This window comes from Heptranchias perlo, chromosome 2 (assembly GCF_035084215.1).
Source record: "Heptranchias perlo isolate sHepPer1 chromosome 2, sHepPer1.hap1, whole genome shotgun sequence".
In the NCBI taxonomy this organism is placed as follows: Eukaryota; Metazoa; Chordata; class Chondrichthyes; order Hexanchiformes; family Hexanchidae; genus Heptranchias; species Heptranchias perlo.
This window is the reverse complement of record NC_090326.1, coordinates 63,656,785-63,673,567: the sequence shown is the minus strand read 5'-3', so window position 1 is coordinate 63,673,567 and position 16,783 is coordinate 63,656,785. Positions and strand designations below refer to the sequence as shown.

At 40.6% G+C, this 16,783-nt stretch overlaps 1 protein-coding gene across 1 annotated transcript in view; it reads left to right on the top strand.

Moving 5' to 3' along the window:
• nsun2 (NOP2/Sun RNA methyltransferase 2) overlaps window positions 1-15,296 on the top strand; it is a 38,521-nt gene extending 23,225 nt beyond the window's left edge. The window contains exons 16-19 of the mRNA XM_068001912.1: window positions 1,284-1,364; window positions 10,534-10,672; window positions 11,757-11,796; window positions 14,051-15,296. Of these exons, the coding sequence (XP_067858013.1) occupies window positions 1,284-1,364; window positions 10,534-10,672; window positions 11,757-11,796; window positions 14,051-14,492 (702 nt within the window). The 3' untranslated portion in view covers window positions 14,493-15,296. The remainder of the gene's footprint in view (window positions 1-1,283; window positions 1,365-10,533; window positions 10,673-11,756; window positions 11,797-14,050) is intronic.
• Window positions 15,297-16,783: the final 1,487 nt, after the last annotated feature.

The following is a 16,783-nucleotide window of genomic DNA, read 5'->3' as shown; positions in this document are numbered from 1 at the left end:
GTAATGTTAGGCTTTGGGAGTCATCGAACATTCTCATTTGGCAAGGCCTCTTCCTAGCTTGTCATGCTTTTACAAAGATTGACCTGGTCTATGACCGACAGTCAGTCAGATCAATCTTCAGACTTAAGACTTTTGCTTTTTAAGACGTCTGCTTTTAAAGCCAATTTTAAGCCACTGAAAACCCTTTTTTATAAATATAAACTTTAAAAATTCAGCATTATAAAGTTAGAAATGAATTATAGATGGAATAAAGTCTAATAGTTTTTTTTAAATGAGGGGGAGAATAATATATGGCAAGCAGAATTGAAATGCTTTAATGTTACTGTAATTATATGGATAATACAAGAATAAAGCTATTTTAGAGTTATTTTATTCCTGTAATATTTTTTGCTCAACATCATGATGAGCTGAAAACTCAAGCAACCAGCTGGCCTAGGGAAGCTGTCATTTTCTGGCTAATGCCATGATCAAATACCACCTAATTATTCTGTGTGCAATTTGATCACGAATAAATTGTTATTTATATTTATACTTTGTATAGCTGTAGCAGAACTTCTACCCCCTTGTATTCTAGTCCTCTAGATATAAGGGCCAGCATTCCATTAGCCTTTTTGATTATTTTCTGTCCCTGTCCATGACATTTTAATGATCTATGTGCATGGACCCCTAAGTCTCTTTGGATCTCCACTGTTTTGAGCTTTTCACCATTTAGAAAGTACTCTGATCCATTCTTTTTAGGTCCAAAGTGGATGACCCCACACTTTGGACCTAAAAGTGTGGTCCAAACTTTTTTGGACAACCTCCTGCTCCAGGGTGTCATAGTTAACATTCTGACTGTCCTTCCAACAGTCGTTATCCTTATCCTCACAGGTAGCAAGTACATTGTACCTATAAGATAGGATCAGTTTCTGCGGATCCTCGTTCTCTATCTTTTTTTCCCTCTTTTCCCCCCCCCGGCGCCCCGAATCCATTCACCCCTACCGTTGATGGCAGAGCCTTCAGCTGAGTCTGCTCTCTGGGACTCACTCCCTAAACCTGTCCCCCTCCATTTCGCTTTTAAAAAATGTCATTAAAGCCCATCTCTTCAACCCTTCGCTTAATCTCTTATAATCTCTCTCGAGGTTCAACATCTTTTTTTTTGGTGTCTATTTGAAGTGCTTCTTCGCATTAAAGGTGCTGTATAATTGTTACTACAAACTGTTTTTAGATTTTTTAATTTGAGCATTTAACTTTTCCTGTTTAATATTTGGAGGTGCTATAATAAATCTGATGTATTCTCCTAGGTTATCAACACTGGAATTAAAGTTTTAAGTCGCAATAATGATGGGGAAGAGTTTGGCTGTGCCTTCAGATTAGCGCAAGAGGTAATATTAGCTTTGTCATATTTGAAGATTATCTGTGGTGTTAATACTGCTGTTTTTTTTAAAGGTTTTAATATGTAAATAACTTGCTTTTAACATTTTGAAAATGGACTTTGTAGTGCAAATTCTTGTTGCACAAATTAGATTTTTTTTTCCAAATAGAAAAATACTAAATGATTTTTAAGCTTGACTTCCTAAAAAAAAATGAAGAACACTTTGTCCTATAAATCAAGCATATTCAGATACACAATCTTATAATTCAATACTATCCATAATCAATTTGATACATGGAGTGTGCATTCCATTGAAAACCTATATAATCAGCTGTTATGGGAAATCTCACATTTTGCAATTTTGCCTGTAAGTGGCATTGTGATCGGAATTTTAATCTTGCCTGTAACATGACAGCAATTGTTTGTGAGGTTCCTGTAGGGTCCTCATCTATCTTTCCCCAAAAATCATTCAAAATACCTTATGGGGAAAAAAATTATCACTTTACTTTCTTAAACAAAATAAAAATTCAAAATTGCATATTTCATAATAACCTGATCAAATTTATCCACTGAATTGTCTTTTATGTTTTTTAATGCTTTCAAGTTCCTACTTAAAGGCCTCAGCCTCCGCCTCTTCCAAAAACCTGGGCTTCGACTAGATATTTTTGCCCAGAGTTGTAATGTTAGCTGAGTTTGGATTGTGCATAGACTCATAGAAAGTTATGGCACAGGAGGAGGCCATTCAGCCCATCGTATCCGTGCGGGCCAAAAAAGATTTATCCAGCTTAATCCCACTTTCCAGCACTTGGTCCATAGCCCTGTAGGTTACAGCACTTCAAGTACACATCCAAGTACTTTTTAAATGAGTGAAGTCTGATCATGTGCAGTGTATGCACTTTCCCAGGGTGCATCAGTACTAGAACTGCTGGAATATTTTTCTTCTAGCTTCTCGGTTACTTTTCAAAATTATTTGAAAAACTGGAGTATAAATTTCAAAAATTTTATTCAGGCAAAGTTCAAATTGGCATTTTTAAAATGTGCTGTGTTTTATGCATGTGAAAAAAGGACATTGCTGATTTATACACCTAGCTATTGTTTTGTATGGTATAAACGTCAGAGCGCATTAAGCGAAGAGAGAGACACAAATGTCCTCCCTCATCTTAATTTGAGTTCATTTTTCAAAAAATAAATTAGTTGATTTTTTTTTAAAGCAAAGTTCCCCCCTCTGTTACCATGATTGATACATAAGATTGACAGTTAGAAAACGTTCACAGAATTATAGAACGGTTGCAGCACAGAAGGAGGCCATTTGGCCCATCGAGTATGTGCCGGCTCTATGCAAGAGCAATCCAGCTAGTCCCACTCCCTGTTGTGGGAAAAAATCACCACTCGGAGTCAGACTTAAAGATTCAACATGCAGTTTATTGGACAAAGCTTTGGGAGAAGGACTGGACACTCCGTAGCACCGCAGCTCCCTTCTCAACTTTAAAATGGTTGTCATGCTTTTTTATACCTTTGAAATACAGATTTCAGTAGCTTTTACATCATAAATCTTGATTACACACATTAACCAATTAAGTCCGCACAGCAACAACGGACAGTTTATACATTAACCAATTAAGTCTGCATAGCAACAACAGACTGCTTACGCATTACCCAGTTAAGTCCGAAGAACTGTTATCACCTTAAGACAGCATGCCTTTGTTTTATGCAGTCTGGTGCTATAGTTTTTATCAGTTCGTTATGAAATGTCCATTGTATTCTCAGACTGCAAGCCAGTTCTGGAATGTACAAACTCAACACTTTTAACTGTCTTTCCCACAGTCATAGAATCCATTTTATTTAATAGTGTCCCTTTGTTAATAGAATCCATTTTGTTTTAATAGTGTCCATTTTATTAGTAGTCAAGCGTTATATTTAAGCCTTTAATTAAGGTTAGTCTAATCTACACAAAGCGCATTTCAATGTGGTTTTAGGGTAAATACCACTGTCATGTACCCATAAGTCACTTCATCGTTGCCTTTAATTCAACAGTCCAAAATCCACGCTAACACTCCCCCATCCCCATAGCTCTACAAATTTTTTTACTTTCAAGTACTTATCCAGTTCCCTTTTGAAGGCCATGATTGAATCTGCCTTCACCACCCCCTCAGGCAGTGCATTCCAGATCCTAACCACTCGCTGTTTTTTTTTAAAAAGTTTTTCACCTTAAATCTATGCCCTTTGGTTCTTGACCCTTCTGCCAATGGGAACAGTTTCTCTCTATCTACTTTGTCTAGACCCTTCCTGATTTTGAATACCTCTATCAAATCTCCTCACGACCTTCTCTGGTCCAAGGAGAACAACCCCAGCTTCTTCAGTCTATCCACTTAACTGAAGTCCCTCATCTCTGGAATCATTCTAGTAAATCTCTTCTGCACTCTCTAAGGCTTTCACATCTTTCTTGAAGTGCGGTGCCCAGAACTGGACACAATACTCCAGTTGTAGCCGAACCAGTGTTTTTATAAAGGTTCATCATGACTTCCATACTTTTGTACTCTATGCCTCTATTTATAAAGCCCAGGATCCTGTATGCTTTTTTAACCGCTTTCTCAACCTGCCCTGCCACCTTCAACGATTTGCATACATATATCCCCAGATCTCTCTGTTCCTGTACCCCTTTTAGAATTGTGCCCTCTAGTTTACATTGCTTCTACTTGTTCTTCCTAATGAAATGTATCACTTTGCATTTTTCTGCGTTCAATTTCATCTGCCATGTGTCCGCCCATGCCACCAGCCTGTCTAAATCCTCTTGAAGTCGATCACAATCCTCCTCACTGTTCACTACCCTTCCAAGTTTTGTGTCATCTGCAAATTTGGAAATTGTGCCCCATACATCCAAGTCATTAATATAGATTAAAAAAAAACTGATCCCTGGGGAACACAACTGTATGCCTCCCTTCAGTCCAAAACTCAAACGTTCACCACTACTCTCTGTTTCCTGTCACTCAGCCAATTCTGTATCCACATTGCTACTGCCCCCTTTATTCCATGGGCCGCAATCTTGATGACAAACCTATCATGCGGCACTTTTATCAAATGCCTTTTGAAATTCCATATACACCACATCAACTGCATTGCCCTCCTCTACCCTCTCTGTTACCTCATCAAAAAACTCAATCAGGTTAGTTAAACACGATTTGCCTTTAACAAATCCGTGATGGCTTTCCCTAATCAATCACACTCGTCCAAGTGACTGTTAATTCTGTCGCGTATTATTGTTTAAAAGTTTCCCCACCACCAAGGTTAAATGGACTGGCCTATAGTTGTTAGGTTTATCCTTACACCCTTTTTTGAATAAGGGTGTAACGTTTGCAGTTCTCCAGTCCTCTGGCACTACCCCTGTATCTAAGGATGTTTGGAAGATTATGGCCAGTACGCATCCCATCCGGACTGGGTGACTTATCTACTTTAAGTACAGCTAGCTTTTCTAGCACCTCTATCAATTTTTAGCCCATCCAGTATCTCAACTACATCTTTCTTTACTGAGATTGTGGCAGCACCTTCTTCCTTGGCAAAGACAGATGCAAAGTACTCATTTAGTACCTTGGCCATGCCCTCTGCCTCTATGAGTAGATCTCCTTTATGGCCCCTAATCGGTCCCACCCCTCCTCTTCCTAACCGTTTATTATTTCTATGCCTGTAGAAGACTTTTGGATTCCCTTTTATGTTGGCCACCAGTCTATTCTCATACTCTCTCTTTGCCCCTCTTATTTCCTTTTTCACTTCCCCTCTGAACTTTCTATATTCTGCCTGGTTCTCACTTGTGTTATCAACCTGACATCTGTCATACGCCCCTTTTTTCCGCTTCATCTTACTCACTATCTCTTTTGTCATCCAGGGAGCTCTGGCTTTAGTTGCCCTACCTTTCTCCCTCGTGGGAATGTACCTCGACTGTACCCGAACCATATCCTCTTTAAAGTTCAATTACAGTTTCGCCTGCCACTCTTTTTGATTCCAATTTACCCGGGCCAGATCTGTTCTCATCCCATTGAAATTGGCCCTCCTCCAATTGAGTATTTTTACTTTTAGAGTGGTCTGTGTCCTTTTCCAAAGCTATTCTAAACCTTATGATACTATGATCACAGCTCCCTAAATGCTCCCCCACTGACACTTGCTCCACTTGGCCCGCTTTATTCCCCAGAACCAAGTCCAGCAATGCCTCCTTCCTCAATGGGCCGGAAACGTACTGGTCAAGAAAGTTATCCTGAACACATTTCAAAAATTTCTCCCCCTCTTTGCCTCATTATTATTATTATCCCAGTCTATATTAGGATACTTGAAGTTCCCAGTTATCACTACTCTATATGGGTTTTGCACCTCTCTGTAATTTCCCTGCAAATTTGTTCCTCTATATCCTTCCCACTAGTTGGTGCCCTGTAGAATACACCCAGTAGTGTAATGGCACCTCTATATTGTTTCTTAACTTTAACCAAATAGTTTTGGTCCTTGACCCCTCCAGGACATCCTCTCTCTCCAGCACTGCAATATTCTCCTTAATCAATACTGCCACCATCCTCCCACCCCCCCCCCCCTTTCTTTCCTTCCCTATCATTCCTGAACACCTTGTATCCAGGAATATTTAGTACCCAATGCTGCCCTGTTTTGAGCCAGGTCTCCGTTATCGCCATGATATCGTATTCCCATGTGGTTATTTCCGCCTGCAGCTCACCAGCCTTGTTTAGCACGCTTTGTGCGTTTACACACATGCACTGCAATCCAGTCTTAGACTTTCTTGTACTCTCTCTTAGTCTGGTCCCATCTACTACCGTACTATTTCTTGTTCTAGTGCTATCTTTCTCTCCCGATCCTTTGTGCCCCTTGTTTCTCCTTTCCATTGCTACATCCTGGTGCCCATCTCCCTGCCAAAACAGCACTAGTGAACCTTCCCATGAGGACATTGGTCCCAGTTCCGTTGGGGTGCAACCCTTCCGGCCTGTACAGGTCCCACCTCTCCCACACCTGGTCCCACTGCCCCATGAATCTAAAGCCCTCCCTCCTGCACCATCTCTCCAGCCATGCATTCATCTGCTCTATCCTCCCTATTTCTATACTTGCTAGCGCATGGCACGGGGAGTAATTCAGAGATTACTACTTTGAGGTCCTGCTTGTTAATCTATTTCCTAACTCCTTAAAATCTGTCTGTAGGATCTCATCCCTCTATCTATGTCATTGGTACCGATATGGACCACGACCTCTGGCTGTTCACCCTCCCGCTCCAGAATGTTCTGCAGCCGCTCAGTGACATCCTTGATCCTGGCACCAGGGAGGGAACATACCATCTTGGAATCACATCTGCGGCTGCAGAAAAGCCTGTCTACTCCCCTAACTATGGAACCCCCTATCACTGTTGCTCTCCTTATCTTTCTCCTCTTTCCCCCCCCCCCCCCCCCTGTACAGCTGAGCCACCCATGGTGCTGTGGACTTGGCTCTGGCTGCACTCCCAGAGGAACCCTCTCCCTCCGCAGTATTCAGAACTGAATACTGGTTAGAGAGTGAGATGCCCTCAGGGGACTTCTGCACTAGTGTTCTAGTTAATGACACCTGCCAGACGTAGACAGTGAGTCAAGAGAGAGAGTATTTAGCTCCTAAATGGCCTAGCTCTAACTTTAAAACAATATCTCTTTCTTTGCTGGATTCCCCCAGCAGAGGAAATAATTTCTCTGTATCTACCCTATCTAATCACTTCATCAGTTTAAAGACCTTGATTAGATCACCCCACAATCTGCTGAAATCAAGGGAATACAAACCAAGTTTATGCAATCTGTCCTCGTAATTTAACCCTTAAAGTCCCGGTATCATTCTGGTGAATGTGCGCTGTACCCACCCTCCAAGGCCAATATATCTTTTCTGAGGTTTGGTGCCCAAAACTAAATGTAGTACTCCAGATGTGGTCTTGCTGGTTGAAAGTTGAAAGTTGAAAATTAGAATGTTAAGACTTCCTTACAACTCAGAGCGAGAGGAAGAGACGCATATACAGAGATACATGTCCAGGAACCAATCATAAAACATTAAATTCATTGTTTGCAAAGACCCCCTTTAAAAGTCACCAAATTAGCTCTGCCAAACATTGGAGCCCGCACCCAATGTTGTCAAGCCCAAGCCCTTGCCCTTCCCCTTCCCTCTTTGCTGACACTCTAGCAATCCACCAATGATCCAAACCTCACACTCTGACCACAGTTGTACCAAACTTCAGGTTTGCCTTCCACAGTTCTATCAACCTTAGATTTCCCCCTGTGCAATGATGCCAAATCAATATCTTTATAAGTGATCTGGAGCTCGGAGTCACAAGCATGGTGTCTAAATTTGCAAATGATACAAAGCTAATGAAGGTGGTGGTCTCTGAAGCTGAACAGGATAAACTACAGGAGGATTTGAATATACTTGGGTATTGGGCAGACAGGGATTAATAAAAATGGGATTTGACATAGTCACAAAATCAATGACCCTGATCTTATTCCCTACATGACATAAACATCTCTTGTTATAAAATAGCGAAATCGCTGACTCGCTGTGAGGAATGCCAAGGGACATGTGGTTCTCTTCAGTATCTGTGATTTAACCCTGAATACCATTTGCATTATCTGTCCATAATTTAGCACCTGCTTACAGTTTTGCACGATGGACTCAAACATAACAGGACCTGGGTTGAGACTGCCCAAATTCTTCTCACGTGGGGCCCTAACAACCAGCAAAGAAAGGAGACTTTGTGTAAGAAAGATTTGAACCCATCCTCGTGGGTACAAGGAGACTGTGCCAGAGAATCATCAATCATATTATGCCTGAGGAAAACTTTGTAGCTGCCACCTTGAATGTACCTATCTGGTTACGGTGGATGCAACCAGCCATTATCCCCTACTATTTCCCGAGTTTAACACTCGAGATAGCTGCTGATTTGCATTGTCTTGGTGTGATACCACTGTTGGGACTGCTGAAGAATTAACTTGTTAAGTGGCTCTGACTTGCACGTTCTTACTTTTCAAAAGAAGTTAAGTGTTGATGTAACCAGGTCAATCTTTCAAGCCTGCAGCATCAGTTGGTGGGGGGACAGGGCATTTTTTTGGAATTTACAACTAATTAGAGACAAATTGTAGATGCTCCAGACCTCATTACAGCCTTGGTCCAAACATGGACAAAAGAGCTGAATTCCAGAGGTGAGGTGAGAGTGACTGCCCTTGACATCAAGGCAGCATTTGACCGAGTGTGGCACCAAGGAGCCCTAGTAAAATTGAAGTCAATGGGAATCAGGGGGAAAACTCTGCAGTGGCTGGAGTCATACCTAGCACAAAGGAAGATGGTAGTGGTTGTTGGAGGCCAATCATCTCAGCCCCAGGGCATTGCTGCAGGAGTTCCTCAGGGCAGTGTCCTAGGCCCAACCATCTTCAGCTGCTTCACCAATGACCTTCCCTCCATCATAAGGTCAGAAATGGGGATGTTCGCTGATGATTGCACAGTGTTCAGTTCCATTCGCAACCCCTCAAATAATGCAGTCCGAGCCCGCATGCAGCAAGACCTGGACAACATCCAGGCTTGTACTGATAAGTGGCAAGTAACATTCGTGCCAGACAAGTGGCAGGCAATGACCATCTCCAACAAGAGAGAGTCTAACCACCTCCCCTTGACATTCAACGCCAAATTCCCCACCATCAACATCCTGGGGGTCACCATTGACTAGAAGCTGAACTGGACCAGCCATATAAATACTGTGGCTGCAAGAGCAGGTCAGAGGCTGGGTATTTTGCGGCGAGTGACTCACCTCCTGACTCCCCAAAGCCTTTCGACCATCTACAAGGCACAAGCCAGGAGTGTGATGGAATACTCTCCACTTGCCTGGATGAGTGCAGCTCCAACAACATTCAAGAAGCTCGACACCATCCAGGACAAAGCAGCCCGCTTGATTGGCACCCCATCCACCACCCTAAACATTCACTCCCTTCACCACTGGCGCACTGTGGCTGCAGTGTGTACCATCCACAGGATGCACTGCAGCAACTCGCCAAGGCTTCTTTGACAGCACCTCCCAAACCCGCAACCTCTACCACCTAGAAGGAAAAGAGCAGCAGGCACAAGGGAACAACACCACCTGCACGTTCCCCTCCATGTCTCACCATCCCGACTTGGAAATATATCGCCGTTCCTTCGTCGTCGCTGGGTCAAAATCCTGGAACTCCCTTCCTAACAGCACTGTGGGAGAACCTTCACCGCACGGACTGCAGCGGTTCAAGGCGGCGGCTCACCACCACCTTCTCAAGGGCAATTGGGGATGGGCAATAAGTGCTGGCCTTGCCAGCGACGCCCACATCCCATGAACAAATTTTAAAAAAAGATAATTTAGGCCCCACCTCAAGAATGTGTGTTGGAACCTTGGAGGCTTAGGAAATAAGTAAGACTGGATAAGCAGAAATTAGGTGTTTAAAACTGTAAGAATGTGGACCCTATGCTAAAATGGTACTAATACTGGATTTTTAGCATTCGGGGTCTGTGAGCTGGAATAATTTTTTGGAATTCTCTGGAACTGCTGCTACTCATTGCGGTAATTGTATTTAATTTTAACAAATCCATCCAAGACATGTGCTACTGGAGTTGTTTTACAGTATAGCACTACATGGGCAAACCAAATGTTGATGTAGAGCAGGTGCATTTAAATTGCAGCCCATGGGCTACTTACAACCTCCAAGCCCTGGCAGTGTGGTTCTCGAAGCCCAGACAGCTCAGTCCTATTTGTGCTTGCATTTCTTATTTCATCCTGTGTGAATTTTTTGGCCATCGAAGTTTAGAAAGGGCTTTTTGCAATGCTGTTGCCCCATTGGTGGATACGTCCTAAATCACCAAAATCTGTTGGCATCAGCAATTGATGTTTAAATTAATGGGAGCATGGATTTAAACTTTCTTTTATGGAGCTCTAAGGTTCCACTGAACACAGTATGTGGTCCACTGAGACACAAGTCTGGAACAACTCTGATATAGGAGAACCTGTGTTTGCAATGCTGAAAGAAAGATTCTGATTTTGTTGTGTGGGGTGAGAATTTCTTGTATTATGTTAGTAGTCGGGTATGACCAGTGTTGATGCATCTTGTGTAGATATGCCTGTTCTTCAAAATCAAATATAAGCAGCTAAAAGTAATTGTATGTTTCTTCAGGGCATTTATACTTTAAATCCATACATCAATGGAAGAATCATTAAGATTTCTGTTGAGGATGTTATGGTGCTGTTAACGCAAGAAAATCCATTCATTGGCAAACTTACAAGTGACCCACAGAAACAGGCCAAAAAGCTGAGTAAGTTACAATGTTTGGCACCTTTCTCCTTAAACGAGAGGACAGCTCTTTATTATGGCGGTAGGAATTAACTGTGTTTCTGTTTTTTTGTGTAGCATATTTTTACTGCTGTTGCACGTTAGTTTTTACATTGCTCACAGATATGGCATGTTAATTTAATCATTGCTTATTTTATGGAAATTGGGCTCCAGCTTACAATATTAAAAATAAAATTTAGATGCTTAGTGTGGAAAAAATGCCAGGTGTTTGATCATGAGCTCACTTATTGCATCATACAATTCCCAGTGTGTTTGCATCTGAAATTCCAGTCAGCTGTGGTGCTTTAACTTGCAGAATATGATTTAAAATCTGCAGGTACCATCAGCGTTCCCTTAAAGCAGCCCTTTTTTACTCTGCAGCAAACAATAAATAAGTGAAGCCGGCAAATTGGATGACTGAATTGCATGTATGCAAAACCTGCTGATGGCCATTTCACGTGTTTGCTGCCTACTGCTCATTTGACTTTCCCAGATCACACTAATCCTCAGAATATTGAATTTTACTTGACATATTCATATGAGAATTAGTGGAGCTATTTATTAAGTTGTGGCAGTCCAAACCGGTGTATTTATGTTTAGGTGCAATGTTTATAGATACTAAATTGCAAAGAAAATGTAACTTAATGAATATAATGCACAACAGTAAGTATAGCATTAAGGCATTTTTTCCACTTGTCTTCACTTTCCTGAATGCTGTGACTCATTCAGGTTGAGAGAAGGCCCTGTAACTGGGGAGGGGAAGAGCATGAATTGTGACTCGGGTGGATTGAGGGTGGTCTGTGACTTGAGATTGGTGGTCCCTGAAGTTGATATTCTGGTCTCTTGCAAAGTAGTGTTAGTATAGTATTTCACTTACACTGAAAAGCCACAGAAGTAATTTAATACAATAAGCAGCTGTGTCTTTTCATAGCACTAGAATTCTTGTTACTAAAAATATTTAACAGCCAGTGGATTATTCAATAGAAAATTGAGATGCTATCTTAAAATTACTCCAATTGAGTTTATGAATAATCAAATAATTATTCCCTTTATTTAAAAAAATGCAGATATGGGGAGCATTGTGCTGAAGTACGAACCTGATCCTTTGTAAGTTTCTCAATAAATTATTTGTTTATTTTCAAGGTCACTTTGAATGTTAAAGTTAGATTATGTATCTTTTTTAATTTTTTCAATTTTCTCCCCTCCTTTTACTGAAGGTGCTGACTCTTGCTGAGGTAGGGTTCCGTGAGCACCAGCAGCACCTCCAGTACCATGCGAAGTTGCCAGTCTTAATTAATGAGCATAGGCTATTCCTTGATGTTTAGCCACGTGCCTTTTCCCAGAGTTTTCCATCAATTAGAGAGATTTTTGTCACTCCACCATTGGTGGCCATACTTTCAACAGTCTAGACCCTAGGCTCTGGAATTGTCTTCCTAAACTTCCCAGCCTCTCTACCTCTCTCCTCCTTTTAAGACATCCTTAAAACTTACCTCTTCGACTAAGCTTTTAGTCACCTGTCCTAATATTTCCTTATGTGGCCTGTTGTCACATTTTGTTTGATGCTCCTGGGAAGTGCCTTGGCTCGTTTTACTACGTTAAATGTGCTTTGTTATTGCAAGTTATTGTTGACTTTAAGCCAACTGTAGCTTGGTAGCTGTTGCCCTAACTGAGCAGCTAACTCAGTACCTTCGAGGAATTGAACATGGGGTCTAGGGTCTGCATAACTTAGTGCTTTTTAAAAAAATTCATTCTTGGACATCTTTACTTTCTCTGAGGACATTGAGTCATTCTTATAGTATGGGACTGAGTCACATGTAGGTCAGACTAGGTAGGGGTGGCAGGTTCACTTCTCTGGAGGACGTTAGTGAACCAATTGGGTTCTTACAACAATCCAGCAGCTTTCTTCATCATTGTGCTAATCCACATTTTAAAAAAAAATCACAACCGGTCATTCTAACCACTAGACCACTGTAATGTACTGGATAGTTCCTTTATCCATGGGCCATCAGGGGATCTTGGATTAGTATTTTAGGGTTAAACCTCAGTGATTTTTTTTTATATAACTTATTCCAAAAAAAAATTATCTATTCTCTACAAATCAAATACTATACTTAATCTAGCAAGAAAAAGACTGATTGTCAAATTAACTTTCCCAACCTCTTCCTACATCCTATCCATTACCAACAATGCTTTCATCCATCTCTGAAATATTGCCTGCATGCACCTGACCATTGCTGAGATCCTTGTCAGTACATTTATCTCGAGGCTTGACTTCTCTGATGCTCTGTTCTCCTTGCTGATTTTTTTTTTCTCTCTCCTCCCCCCTGGAACTACACAAATTATACATTATCCAGATTTCTGTGGTCCGTGTGCGTACTGCACAGTGTTCCACAAGCTCCACTGGCAAACCTAATGGATTGGTTTATAAGATCCTCGTTCACGAGTTCAAATCCCTGCAGCGTCTTGTCCGACCTTACTGTGCGATCTCCTATATCCAACTGTCCTTGTATATAAACTTCCACACCTCTTACACTGGTTTACTTTCTGTTGTCCTTTCCACCACCACTGGCCATTCTTCCAGCCATTATGTTCCTGTTCTCTGGAAAAATCTCCCTAACGCCACTTTCCACTCTGCTTTCAAAAGTCCTTAAAACCTTTCTCTTTGACCATGCTTTTGCACCTTTCTCTAATCCTTGTTTCTTTTCTCTCTTTCCTCTTGCTTGGTGTCCACCTTTCTGTAAAAACATTCTTTGATGCTCTCTACATGAGGAGTGCTGTGTTCTTGTCCATTCAGTGTGGGAATTAACCTATTTTTAATCATCAAACTATCCTTGCTGTAGACATTTAGAACAAATCTTCAGTAATGAATTGTGGATGAAAAGTAGTGATTATAGTTATGGCTGCCTTATGGGCCAGTGGTCAATTGCTCCAACTCGGTCATGTGGAATAGTCCTAACTCCTTTCATAAACACTATTGCCGTTACATGTCTTTTTTGTGATTGACCATACTCTCATTTGTTGGTACTCCAATGATATATTCCGAAGGTATGTGTGGGATAAATAAATTCCATTAAAAGACTGGGGAAGATTGTCCTGAAGGCAGGTAATTTTTATCTTTTTCAGTTGTTACCTGAACTAACTAGGAATCTGTGTGCTGGTCTTAAATATAGCTTTCCCATGGTTAGAAATGGTGAGCTGTTTATTTGGGAAAAATCCTTTGAAATAAATAATTCTGGGTGATTTTTCTGCTCAACAGACAAAAAAAACGTAATGACTTAATTCTGATTGATTGATTTATTTATTTATTGCTCACTTCTCCCCCTTGCTCCCCCCCCCCCCCCCAATCCAATTGTATTTACAGAAACACCGAAGGTCCAAAGTGTCCTATTGTACTGTGTGGTTGGAGGGGAAAGAATTCAATTCGTGCCTTTGTCGCTAGGAACGAACGTTTCCATTACCTACGAATGTTGGGAGTAGAGGTTTTCAGAGACAAGAGTAAGGGTGAAGGATCAGACAGTGTGGCTGTAAATACTGAGAAAAATGAGGAACCAATGGAAGAAGGGGAATTGAATGTACAGAGAGAGGTTGAAAAGATGAATGAAGAATCTGAAGAAAAATCTGATCAGATCCTGGAGGCCACAGAAGAACCTGAACAACATCAAGAACCTGTACAGCATGCAAAGTTAGAAACTAATAATACAAAAAGAATGTCAGAATCTATCGATTCATGTTCAAGAATTGAAAGCTGTGATGATGCTGAAGTAGCATGTTCTGATGCAAATAAATCTAAGGTTTTGACTTAGAAAAAATGGCAACTGTGGACTGATATAGATTGCAACACAAGTGATCTTATGACTAACTGTTGGATATCAAGTGCTGCCAAACTGTTTCAGGAGGAAAATATAATTTACTTACAATTCACACTTCAACATTTCATTGTGAATGTACACAGATCTTTAGTAACTAGAAATATAGGCTTGAAAAATTACTTGATCTCACTATCAGAAAGCACGAATCAACCACTTTCTGATTTGAATATCATGATTACTTCATTCGCAAGTGATGATGATGCATTTCAACCCCATTCATATGATTAAGTTGTGTCTTTGCAAATAGTTTGACAAACCATTCTCATGGAGACAATAACCCTTTTAAAATGGGCATTTTTAAGTTTGTAACCTGTTTGGTGCCATTTTTGTTATGCAACTAATTGAGCTTTTTTTAAAAAGAACTTCTGTAAATCCCTTCTTTTGAAAGGTGATTTAAAGTTTTTACAGTTGAATTTATAAACCTGAAGTGCTAACTTTATTTTAAAGCATCCTGATAAGTTTTATGGTAATTTTCACCTTCAATGCTTAGACAGTAAACTGGCGGAGCTGATTGCCCACCCACTATAGAGCCTGCCTGGCTTTTCTGCCAGTTTACTGCCCAAGTGGTGAAGGTGATAATTACCCCTTAAATTCAGAAAAATTATTTACTTTGCAAAATCTGTGGATATACCAAAGGGAACTGTTCCACGTTTGTATTAAACATGGTTACAAATGTGAGGTCATCTGGTTTTCAATCAAGGTACCATATTTTGCCCAATAAAAAGGCACTGAATCTTGCAGTTTTGGCGTGTTGATTTTGTATCCCTTTTTTTGTATGTGCAAGGTTCCTGGTGAATATAAATCAGTTGAATGTTGCTGTGATGGAAACCTTGCCAATGTGTAGCAGTAATGGTTTTAAGGACTGCAATCCCAAGTTCCCTCTCAAAGAAGTCTATTAATTTTGTGCTTGAAACCCTGTCAGGTGGCTGCTGGAAATTCCCATTTACATCAAAATTGGACTAGTGTATCCACACTTGTTTACATCAGGCATCTGAACATGGAAGTGTGCTGGCTGGGTTGGGGTAATGAAGTATGGAAGAAAAGAGTAGACCAGGATGTTCAGAGTAGTCCAGGATGTTCAGAGGTCCAGTGTGGGGTGTTTGTGTTTGGGATGGGGGAGAAAGATAGAACTGTTGGATCCAAGTTAATGAGCAAAGTTGCTTTGATGAATTTCCTGTTTTATGATACAGTGGAGTGGGGTGAGAAATTCCTGGAATTTTCTTTTTGGTAGAATGTGATTGGGGACAAAATTAAATTTGTGGAAAAAGAATTTGTGTAATGATTAGAATCATAGAATCATAGAAGTTACAACATGGAAACAGGCCCTTCGGCCCAACATGTCCATGTCGCCCAGTTTATACCACTAAGCTAGTCCCAATTGCCTGCACTTGGCCCATATCCCTCTATACCCATCTTACCCATGTAACTGTCCAAATGCTTTTTAAAAGACAAAATTGTACCCGCCACTACTACTGCCTCTGGCAGCTCGTTCCAGACACTCACCACCCTTTGAGTGAAAAAATTGCCCCTCTGGACCCTTTTGTATCTCTCCCCTCTCACCTTAAATCTATGCCCCCTCATTATAGACTCCCCTACCTTTGGGAAAAGATTTTGACTATCTACCTTATATATGCCCCTCATTATTTAATAGACTTCTATAAGATCACCCCTAAACCTCCTACTCTCCAGGGAAAAAAGTCTCAGTCTATCCAACCTCTCCCTATAAGTCAAACCATCAAGTCCCGGTGGCATCCTAGTAAATCTTTTCTGCACTCTTTCTAGTTTAATAATATCCTTTCTATAATAGGGTGACCAGAACTGTACACAGTGAATAACTAAAGTAGCAAGTTAATTGAAGAAAGACAAACCTTAGCAACTCGAGGAAGAAAATTGACAAACTTGATGGCTGTAACATAGGTAACAATTATTGTTTTATAAAGATGTAAATAATTTTAGATGCGTTGTGTGTGATGCAAGACTGACACAACTTTTTTGAGCACAAGACTTCTTTGGGGAAGTACTCTGTTTTACATGCTCAAACACGTCTCAAATGACCCATGATTTAGTTGACTGTAATTTAAAAAAAAAATTAATATTTAAACAGGAAAACATTGAACAACCAGTAGTCAAGTTACGAAGAAATAAAAACATAAACTAATCTACATGTTAGTGTAGCTTAATAAATCAACAACATAATTGTGATTCTTTAATGAATAAATTGTTCA